At 36.4% G+C, this 11,282-nt stretch overlaps 1 protein-coding gene across 2 annotated transcripts; it reads right to left on the reverse strand.

Annotated features, from left to right (window-relative positions):
- Positions 1 to 1,641: 1,641 nt before the first annotated feature.
- Positions 1,642 to 10,851, reverse strand: LOC130948660 (dihydrolipoyllysine-residue acetyltransferase component 2 of pyruvate dehydrogenase complex, mitochondrial-like). Of its 2 annotated transcripts, none has more exons than XM_057877499.1 (19): positions 10,594 to 10,851; positions 10,375 to 10,468; positions 9,490 to 9,566; positions 9,257 to 9,327; positions 9,109 to 9,152; positions 7,502 to 7,557; positions 7,350 to 7,424; positions 7,152 to 7,244; positions 6,511 to 6,756; positions 6,345 to 6,417; positions 6,080 to 6,177; positions 5,722 to 5,807; positions 5,559 to 5,634; positions 3,002 to 3,069; positions 2,859 to 2,925; positions 2,673 to 2,768; positions 2,480 to 2,582; positions 2,284 to 2,379; positions 1,642 to 2,035 (listed from the first exon to the last, which is right to left on the reverse strand). In XM_057877499.1, exons 1-19 carry the CDS (start codon positions 10,630 to 10,632, stop codon positions 1,965 to 1,967), a joined length of 1,629 nt encoding a protein of 542 aa, XP_057733482.1. In that variant the 5' UTR covers positions 10,633 to 10,851; the 3' UTR covers positions 1,642 to 1,964. The 2 variants fall into 2 exon arrangements, with proteins under 2 accessions (XP_057733482.1, XP_057733481.1); XM_057877498.1 differs by having other exon boundaries at positions 9,257 to 9,330.
- Between the last annotated feature and the right edge of the window lie 431 nt (positions 10,852 to 11,282).

Below are 11,282 nucleotides of genomic sequence, written 5' to 3' on the forward strand. Positions count from 1 at the left end.
ACGGGGGACAAAATTCCCCCGAGGTAGGTGCGGGGACCCGAGCGGGGATCCCCGCCCCATCCCCACTAATTTCCGAAGTTCATAAATTTATTGAATTGTCCTTAATAGTTTATTTTTCATATATGTTTTTTAATCATTTCACACACACAAAACTCCTAATCCTCATTTGCATAACTCTTCTTCAATTCAGAAATCCCTAACGCTGTCCATACTCCATCCAACCTCTCTGCAGTCACCCTCTCACCGCATCATCACACCTCACCGTGCCATGATTCTCACTACGCCGTGCTCTCTATTTGCGGCGTTCCTTTCAGTAACTTTGTCGTCGTGTCTATTCTTCTCTCTGTTGCGGCGTCTCCCACCTTGTCCACTTCTCTATCCTCTGGCTCGCCGTTGCGTTCCCCCACTGCGTCATTTCGAAAGAAGTCACCATCTTGTCGTTTAGATTTTTGTATAAAATCTTGTTATTTTTTTATAAAATGGATACTTACATCTCTATTCATATGGAAATTAATAATTAGTTAGAACTATCAGACATAGGAAATGGGGTCCCCGCGGGGAATGGGGCCTTGTGGAGAATTGGGATGGAGAGCAATATTTCCCCACAACGGGGAACGGGGAATAAATCTTGGGGTGGGGGGGATGGGAGGCATCCCCCGCCCCCGCCCTACCCCATTGACATCCCTAATAATGAAAGAGAAAAATGAGAAAAAAGGAGAAAGAGAAGAAAAAATAGCAACAATTTCTTCTTCAAATGTGTTAAAAGTCATTCAAACTTTTATGACACAATTCCAACCTTTGTGACAAACAGACACAAAAAATATCGAAAACTTATAAGCACGTCATCAAAAACAATTCTATATTACACCAAATTGCGTTTCAAAATGCATCGAAACTACCATTAAACGTAACATAAATAGATTCATCGGAAAAACAATTCAAAACTCCAATATTTCATTCAAATCTTCAACCATGAACACATATTTTACAAAGAAAAACGAAATTATTCAACTTGTAGACAAAACAACTATACCAACATCAACTATTAACGAAGTTCGAACCAAACCTCATCCACTTCATTCATTTCAAAACAATCTAATTCGTCATAATTCAACTGACAGTATAAACTTCCATCATTCATTGTATTTAAAAACGAAATACCTTTTCAAACATGATTTCACAGCTTAATCTCAAAAAAATTTGATCCAAATCTTTAAATTAGATAAAAAAACATTGATCGTGAATGAAGTAAACACAGAGAAAGAAGAGAACGCAAAAAAAGAAGAGAACATAGAAAGCGTTATAAAATTTTGAAAAAAAAAAAAAAACAAAATCCACATAAAAAAGACAATTATATATAGTCGCACGTTAGTCAAAAGATTGTGTTAAGATAGTAGCGCGTGAAGTTGAATTAGGTTATAGGAACTTTGTTGAACTTGATTGATTAAATGACTAGGATGTAGAACTTTATTGTATCATTTAGTTCTATCTGTATCAAATAGAAATAAATAACACTGTAATTTTAAATTAATGTTACTTCCATGACTTTTTATTGGAGTAATTTCGCACAGAACTCACCATTATGCTCCCCAATCAGCATAAAGACTATCAGGAGGAAAGTGAGGGAATGGATGTCAAAAGTTCAATAAACTTTCTTTCAATTATTCACACCATCTAACAAGAAAATGTTAAATGCTCATAGGGCCCTTATGGCAGCAACCTCTTCTGGCGGCAAAATTTTAGGGTATAAATTTAAATGCCTCATCTACCCTCATTTATTAATAGATAGATACAAAGGATGTAAAGAAATATATCTTTACTGAGTAAGGACATAAAAAATTGGTCAAGGATACAATCAACCAAACCCAAAATGGGAATATGGAGATACCGAGGTGAACAAATCTCATCCCCCGCCTAAAAAATATCACTTGAAAGGAAGAGTCATGGAAGCCTCCGGTTTATTCTTACAACAACATGGACTCTGGATTTTCAATATAGCCCTTGAATGCTTTTAACCATTCAGCACCAATTGCACCTGAACAAAACAGTGTTTAGTTAGTAAGCCACAATTATGATTACCCTACAAAGAAATACAGGAGGAGGAGCTTAAGGGTGAAGTTACGAATGAAACTCATCCAAACTTCTATGCGGCATGGTTTTTTTTTTTTTTTTGTGGGTTGTGCAACCATTCCCAGTCCACTACTGGGTTTGATTAATCTAAACACCCATATAAAGCAAGAATGATTACCATCTATATTATACCCAAAAGACAAAAATGATTACCGTCTATTACGCGATGATCACAGCTAAGAGTCACAGCCATGAAGGAAGCAAACTTGAACTCTTCAGGACCTGAACCCGGTACAACTCTCTTCTCAGCTGTTCATGTAGAAGGAAACAAATGAAGATGATCATTAAGTGAACAAAAAAAATAGCTACAGTACTAAAAGTAACAAATGGGGGAAAAAGATGTTCTCACCAGATCCAACTGCAAGAATGCCTGCTTGAGGAGGATTGATGATTGCACAGAACTGCTTGACACCAAATGGCCCTCCCAGGTTAGACACTGTAAATGTTCCTCCCTGAAAAGTGTATCAACCAAAATACTCAATCCAGCACAAGGGTAAATCATTTACAAAACAGATATGAACTAATGTGAACATTCAATAAACCTCGTAATCTTGGGGTTTCAAGCTGTTTTCTTTGGCTTTCTTTGCCAATTGTTTGACCTCTTCACCAATTGCAGAGAGGCCTTTCTTGTCTGCATCCTGAAAATGACAAATAAAAGGTCAAGCTAGAACCTGCAATTGGAAATGGGTTGTAAATGTCTGTAATATTAGGAAGAGGTCATCACTTACCCTGATGACTGGAACAAATAATCCATGATCAGTCTGCACTGCAACATTAATGTTCACATTATGATACCTGCACAAAGACAACAAAAAATGTTACAAAGAAGGCAGTACACAAACTTCCTGGCAATATTGAAAGTTTGACTTACTGGCGAATATAATCATCTGTCCATGAACTGTTACATTGAGGAACTTTACGTAGAGCCAAAGCAGCAGCCTGAAATGAAAGAAAAAAGCAAAATGCACACTGAGATCTCCACACAGAACTGACTGCTTAAGCTTTGACGAAATAAATATTTTCTTTTCTAAAGAAAATGGGCAGAGACAGACCCAAAAAACCCGTAAATAAAGCTTATCAGAAGAGATTTGAGGATAAATGGGCCGAGTTCATACATGATTTATGACAAGGAGCTATGGTGTCATTTGATCCATATATTCAACCCTACCTACTGTAGCAGGGAGTGGTGTTCCGAGAAATGAAATTTGAGACAGTTGCAACTTGGACAACCACAAAGGCCCAATGGAAAGATCCTGTTAGAAGCCTCATGTATGAGGTAAAGGAAGAGAAGGGAACTGGGGGCATAATTGCAACTAATTTTAAAGGACTTTTTAAGTGTGAAACGTAGTTAGGATGGGTATAGGAGAATAAAATAATCCGGAGCACTAAGTAGGTTCTCAGATTAGTCATTTGGTGTCTTACTGCAAAACTCCAACTCTTCTTCCACAGAATTGCGTGCACATACCTATATCATTATTCCCCACTTTCTAGGGTTCATGAGCGTCTTAGAAACTGATGCTTCCAATAAAGGTCTAGGGGCTTTACTATCTCAAGAAGGCACGTCAATTGTTTTTTCGTAGCCAAGCTTTTATTAGTGTTCTCAGTTGAAATCAATGCATGAGTGGAAACTTCTGGCTAGTCATGCAGTGCAGAAATGGAAGCATTATCTGTTAGGCTGACATTTTGTAATACTCACAGATAAACATTTAGGAGGTGGGAGATAAGTTGAATGGACGGGCAAGCCCATGCAGTTAGACTTTGAATTTTGTTTTTTACCTGGTTTGGAAAATAAGGTTGCAGATGCTTTAACCATTGATCAAGAGGTGCAATTGGATAAAGAATTACATCCCATTGTGTAGTGCCTAGCCCTTGATCACCAGGCATAGCTGTTCTCTCAAAGGCCGGGTGGTCCTCTCAGACTCCTTCCCTTTTGGCTGAATTCCATGACTAACTAATCACCGGGGATCATTCTTCCTAGGACTTTATTTTGGATGGGTATGAGTATGTGAGAATATGTAAAGGATTCTGTTCCTCCCTGACAGGGCTTCTAACAGAACTATGATGTATTATCCCCAGCCGGGTTAATTCAGCTAAGGGTAGAAGTTTCTTGGATTTTGTTTTGCTTTACCCTGAGCTAACGTCAAAAGTTTTGTGCTGGTAGTCATTGACAAACTTACTAAGTATGCTCTTGGCTCAAATATAACACTTCCTATCACCCACAAATGGATGGTCAAACCCAAGGGGTTAACCATTGTCTTGAGACTCATTTGCAGTGTTTGAGTGCCAAACGGTTATTGCCTGATTGATTGGGTGGGATGGACTGAATACTGGTCCAATTAATCCTCAATGCTTCCACTTAAGTGACACTAAAGAGACTGAAGTGCAGCCGTTGATCAAAAGATTGTGAGCATGTACTGGCTGAGCTAGATAATTTAAAGTTTAGCCCAGCTCCAACGGAAGCTTCTTGCTGAAGGCATTGTCAAAAGGTAGAATATGCACTGTGGAATCAAATCTTTAGTAACCTAATAGGCAGCACACTTTGGCTCAGTGACACAGCTACTTTTAGAAATTCCTAGGAAAAGTCTCTTTCCAGGGAGGGGGCATAACAGGGAAGTCAAGATAGGAAACTTTGGGTTTGGATGATTTAAGGGGTCCACAGACCTTGACTAACTTGGCTGAGTGTATCAGTGTGATCTGCTGTGTGCGTGTATGTGCTGGCAGAGTAGTAATATTCACAATTTTGTTAAGGAAAGGATATAACTTAAGGTAGTTTGGTAAGGAAAGGATAGGCAGAAATATGACAAGGTCTTAGGAGAATGAGAGCCATGATTTTTTTGCGCTCAGTTACTCTGAAATTTTATCACTATACTACAGTCCTCCAGTTTTACCTTCTGTTGCTATTTATTTGTTGTGGGTTCTATCAGCTAAGCTCAGTCCTTATTACTTTGGATTCTATCAAGTGCTAGACTGGACCAGTGGCTTATTGCCTTGCACTTCCTTTAGGGTGCGGGTGCAGATAACAATCTGTGTTGCATGTGACGGCTGGAAGATCAAGAAGGTGGCAGCTCCTTTGTCACACACACAATCGTTATCATGGCAGAAATTTTAGCATCAAAGATCCTACACAATCATACAGTATCTGACAAACAAGACAAAAAGCCCACAACCAAGTAACATTTTGACATTGCATTTTAAGCTAACAAACTGAAACCAAATGTCATCTAGGCAGAAATATTTTTGGTTGGACCAAATTGACACATTTTGAGTAGAACATGAAAGGTAATTCAACGTGATCGATCACCTGAGACACACAATTTGATAGCGTTCCCCTTGTGCTAAAGCACAAAATTGACAACTCACATCAAGGGCCAAGGAAGGTAATATGCATATTGAAAGCACAATATTTTGGTTGGAGGAAAATCTAATACCTTGATGACAAGGTCATTAACTGATATCCGGGCTCCACCGGAGGCTTCTTGCAATGAATTGAGTTTGGTCCTCAAACTGGAGAAAGCAAGTTACAATCATCACAAATATATGTATCACAGGTATATATATATATATATATATATATTTGAAAAAAAAACTCACCTCATGAGTTTGTCAACACATGTATCTACTGTCAGATAGTAATGAGGAATAGTTTGTTTTGACAATAATAGACGGGAAGCTGTGATCTGTCAAAATATTTGGAGTTAGTTACAAAGTGAACCACTTATGCTTGCAAAAGGCATAGTAAGATCAGAATATTACATAAAAGTGAAAATAACAAATGAAGATAGGAGGCAACAGTACTAAAGATCAAAAGAACAAAAAAATAACAGAACTGTATCAACAAATAATGGAGAAAAATAGATGCAATATCAACGGTCTTGACTGAAGATTGCAAAACATATATCCTCTATTAAAATCTCAGAACACAAAATTCAAAGATTAGTTGACAATCTACCTTCCTTATCTGAGAGATAGGAATATCGGTATAATCCAATGCTGCATCTGTTGCAACCTTTGCCCTTGATGGTGCTGAAACTTCTTTAGCCCCAGAAGCTGCATGAGGTAATTTTGAAAATTACAACCAAATCATTTCAATCAGCCATAGCAAGGTATGACTCAGCTAGAATGAGAGATGAAAAGACAAAAGACTTCTCTCCTATAACAAAGTGCCATTGTTTACCCCATATGTATAAATTAAAGAAAGAAAGATAGAATGGTACCCAAGTAATCATCAATGTCACCCTTGACAATGAGCCCTTCTGGTCCTGTTCCTTTAATGCTTGAGAGTGGTACCTATGTTGGAAGGAGCAATGGCTTAATTAATGCATTGAAAATGGATTAAACAGTTCTCTAATGGAAAGCTGTCAACCATGGTATTTTGCTCACATTTTTCTCTTCAGCCAACTTTCTAGCCAGAGGACTAGCAAAAATGCGATCTCCTGAAGGTGGTGGTGCACTAGGTTTGGAAACCTTTGGCTCAGGTTCTCGGGTAGGTTCCTCAACCGCCTGTTTCTTTGGTGGAGGAGCAGCAGATTTTTCTTTAGGGGCAGCAGTAGCAGGCTCTGATGCTGAAGGTTGGTAATCTTTAAACTTCGCAATATCCCCCTCTTCTTCAACAGTTATAGCGATTACCTAGGAAAAACTTTCATGTTACCATTGCTGTGCCTTTCTAAACGAAATAGCTTGAAGTGAAACCAAAATTTGTGAAAACTAAACTATTGAACACCATATGAAAATCCATATACATTGCTATTTTCTTAGAATTTTTTATTAGAAAGGTTGGTAGAGCATCCGGCTAGGAAGATAGATAAGTGACAAAAGGTAGAAGAAGAGTTAAGACCATACACGGGGTAGTCAAAACTCAAGAGAGATCTAAGTGTAAGCGGTCTCACTATAAATATGATATATGATATGGCACAATAACGTCATTTGGTCCATGTAGTCAACCCCACCTAGAGAGATAAGGCTTTGTTGTTGTTGTTATTGTTGTTGTTTTATTATCAAGGACAGCTAGAAGATATCAATACCTCACCAACTTTAATTTCTTTTGCCCCATCCCCACGTATTATTTTTGCAAGATAACCTTCCTCCATGCATTCCATTTCAACAGTAGCTTTATCCTTCAGAATAGAAACAAGTCAGATGCCAATATTTACATATGATTATAAAAACTAAATAAAAATCGTTCATTACAAGGTCTATTTTCAATGGTTCAGGAAACGTACAGTTTCAACTTCACAGAGCACTTCACCTGGGGAGACTTTATCACCTTCTTTCTTCAACCATCTAGCAATGTTACCCTACGTATAATTGGGAAATAAGTTGGTACAAACATTTACCCCCACTATGATCTTGAAATCTTCAATTAAGTACATACCTCTGTCATTGTTGGTGAGAGAGAAGGCATTCCAATTTCCTGATGTGGAGGGAGATCTGAAAGGCATTCAGACATGTTTGTGATTAGATCTACTGATATTAACATATATACATTTTCTTCTTTAAATAAATTGAAAAAAGGTGGCTATGTAAAAGGTGAGATCCTAGTAACTTCTTGAAAATATTTCTTTATCCAAACAACTATGCTTTCAGAAAACAAGGAATTCAATACATAAGATCTCGCTAAGGGGCAGATAAATGGTGAGTGGTATGAGGTGTATTAGATCAACAAGAACGTAAGCTGTATCATGGAACAAAGGAGTTCCCATAACTGTTCACAACTTGAAAGAAAGCTTTACATTTAATGGACCAATTCCCAAGTGGTAAGGAATTTGAATGAATACGTTAAACTTAGAAGTAGACAAAGTGGGATGCATTTCTAACTCATCAAGTTGAAAAGATCTTGGGAAAGGAGGTATGCTAGAGATGTAATAACATTCTTTTACCTCCATTTGCAAACACTTAGGCTTTCAGGATTACATCCACCATAAAGCCACATCACAGATTAAGGGAGTTTTAATATATGTGAAACAGTAACTGGGCAAAGATAACTTATAAAAAGATAGCAAGTGTTTCACAAAATATATTTAGGTGTTTAAGACTAGAAATATACTAATAAAGTTCAAAACAAAGTTGATTAACACAATAAGGCACCCAAAACTAGAAGCATATTAATCACATTTTTAAAACTATTAAGCATTTTACTGATTCTGTTTTCTTCATTTTGGTTTATCAATAACACTATAACAGGTAGTGTGTAGTTGGCCTTACTAGTGTTAGAACTCACCAATTTTATCATTACAGTACTATTGGTCTATCTCAACAATTGCACTGAGCAGATTCTTGACCATAGTCATAAAGTTTAACTAGCAACAAATGTGAATGATAGGTCATTGATGCATTGGGTTGTTTACAACCTAATAGTGTTTGAATGCTCATCTTCCATTTTTTCTCTGTTTCATGTCGAATTTGCCAAACTGAAGAAGACTTGGAGCTGCTGTGATGTTAGACATAAATGTGCATGCAAAGCACCATATTGGATCAGAAGCATCACCACCATTTCAGATCCATGATTTATAAATGGTTCAGCCAATTGCAAAGCACTTAACGAAACACAAAACCTAGGAGTAAAAACTGGGTGAATATGTCAACTAGGCTGGTCAAAACTCCATATTCTATGATCATGAAATGTTAAATGATAAAGAGCTTATTATATAATATCAGCACTAGTGCAACTCTTCAGACATATCAGTTTTGCAGGACAGAGATCATGTGGTTTGCCACTATATGGGGTAAAGCACATTGTTTTCTTGAAAGGTTTCGCAATGATGATGGAGAGAGATACTTTTTATAGCTTTTTATATAGTTAGTATTTGCTTTATCCTCCTATCTTGCAGCTTTCTATTCATCTAGATAATATTCTTATTTCACCACTCAAAAAGACAGGATCATGACATTACATTACAAAATATTGTTAAATGCTTCATAAAACTCCCAACACAAAGCGAGGAAAGAAAATCAACAGAACCAACAAGTCATAAACTGTACCTGCTGCTGATGCATAACCTCTCCTTCTCTGGACGTGTGAACCTCTTTGGAAGGCATGATGGAATGAAAACACAAGTTACAGATGCACGCATATTGAAGGAATACAAACACATAGGGTTAAAAAAGTAAAAAAATGAAAATGACATACCGTGAAATCCCTCCATTAAACAAGGATCCACCAATGGAATCCATTTTCATGGTAGCCACAGAGAGGTTTCTCTTCTATGAACCAAATGGACATAAAGAAAGAATTTAGGCGAGAGGAAAAAATTAGCTAACACAGGTAGTAAAAAAGCCAGTGTAGAGGGAGGGAATGAATGAGGGGATAGCATAAGCATAAAACATCTTATGATATATATCTTAATTATCATTTAAACTTACAGTGAAATTCGGGACTGTTCCAGAGACAGTGTTTCTTGTTGAAGTTATATAACCCTGGGACCGCATTTTCCACAAATCTAAACAATAACCAAACAATTATAAATATAGAAAAATAAAATTTAAGCAACATCAAGCAATTCAAATCATGTTGTTCCTATAAAATATGCCAACAGAATGGAAATTTGTCTAAAGGTGATTTTCCTACTTCTATTAGCATACTTCCTTCAAACACACAGTTGGCTTACTTAAAAGTTAAAACAACACATGGCCAACTGATTCTATTCCTTTTGTTGGTAGGTTTGGCACTGATCAACTCGCCAAGGTCAAAGCATGCCCCTAGGCTCAACGAGGGATTACGACAAGTACTTACAAATCCCCTATCAAAGGAGCCTCACAGCGGCAGTGAGGAGTTGAACCCGAATACATCCAGAGACCTTGCCACATGTGTCAAACCTCTTTGGCCATGGCAAACTGATATGACTATTATTAGTTTATTACCTATGAAGGCATTACCAAATTAAGTATAGAGCGTTGTGCCCCTTCACTAGTTGCTCCAAGAGGACACGGTTTAAGACACACACACAAAATTTTCACATGAATTCATAGCCTAATTAATCCAACATTGGACTCTCCGAATTTCTTATTGTACTATTCAAAACACGAATGATAATGCCGTAGCAGTACATTAAATCATTCATGAAACTCTACAGAGGAAAAGTCAGAAAATGAAATAAAATAAAATAGACTCTCCGGTGACAACACAATATCATCGATACCAGAAATTAATACAAAGAATGGATTTAATTTTTTTCTTTTCCTTTTGAATTTAGTTGCAGTTCATTTTATAAGAGGCAGAGAAAACATCACAAGAAACAAAACAAGTACCGCTTTTTCTGTTGATAGAGGTTTGAGCATCGCTGGAAAACCAACGAACCAAAAGGGCAGGGTCATGGTGTACCAAGTTCGAAGCAATTCTCAACTGAAACCAACAAATATCGATTATTACTATTATAAAATAATAATGAAAATAGATTTATTAAAAATGAAATAGGAAATTACGAAGAATAAAAAGAAGAGAAAGAGCTGGTTGAATAAAAGTTATACCTTTCGAGAATGATTGAGAAGATGAGATGCGTAAGCCATTGTTGCAATCACAGATCGAATCACACTTTATCGATGAATAAAACGAAAGGAATGAATCGAAGGAAAGAGAGGAAAGGAAAGAAAGGTAGGGTTTTGGTTGCAGATCCGATCAGGTAGATGGGAGTGGCAAAAGCATGGAAGAAGCTGCCACAGTAAACCAACCCAGAATTTTATTACTTTTTCGTTTCTGTTTTATTGTGTTTTGCCAACCTTTTAATTATTTTTATAGTTTCATTCTTTTGAACATTTTAAAACAATTGTTATCAATTCGGAATCCCGGCATTGAAATTAGAAAATAGGTTTGGCATTTTAAAAAACAATATCAGTTCAGTTCTACAAGTATCCAATAAATTAGTTTTCCAAAAAAAAAAAAGTTTCTAAAATAAAGGATAAATTATTAAAAATGTTTTAAAAATTTTTAGCATAAATTAAACTACCGTAAAAAAACAAAACAATAAAAATATTTCTAAGAAAAGTTTAAAACATGACAAAACTGATAAAGAAATATATTTTTTTCACTAATGACAATATCTAATAAAAGATTTGTGTATTTTATTCAAATTTTACATTTTATTCAAATTTCTTTAAAATATTTGCATAACTTTTAGAAAGTGAATGAAAAGTTTATATTAGATCTATATCAAAATCAG

This window comes from Arachis stenosperma, chromosome 9 (genome assembly GCF_014773155.1).
Source record: "Arachis stenosperma cultivar V10309 chromosome 9, arast.V10309.gnm1.PFL2, whole genome shotgun sequence".
Lineage (NCBI taxonomy): Eukaryota > Viridiplantae > Streptophyta > Magnoliopsida > Fabales > Fabaceae > Arachis > Arachis stenosperma.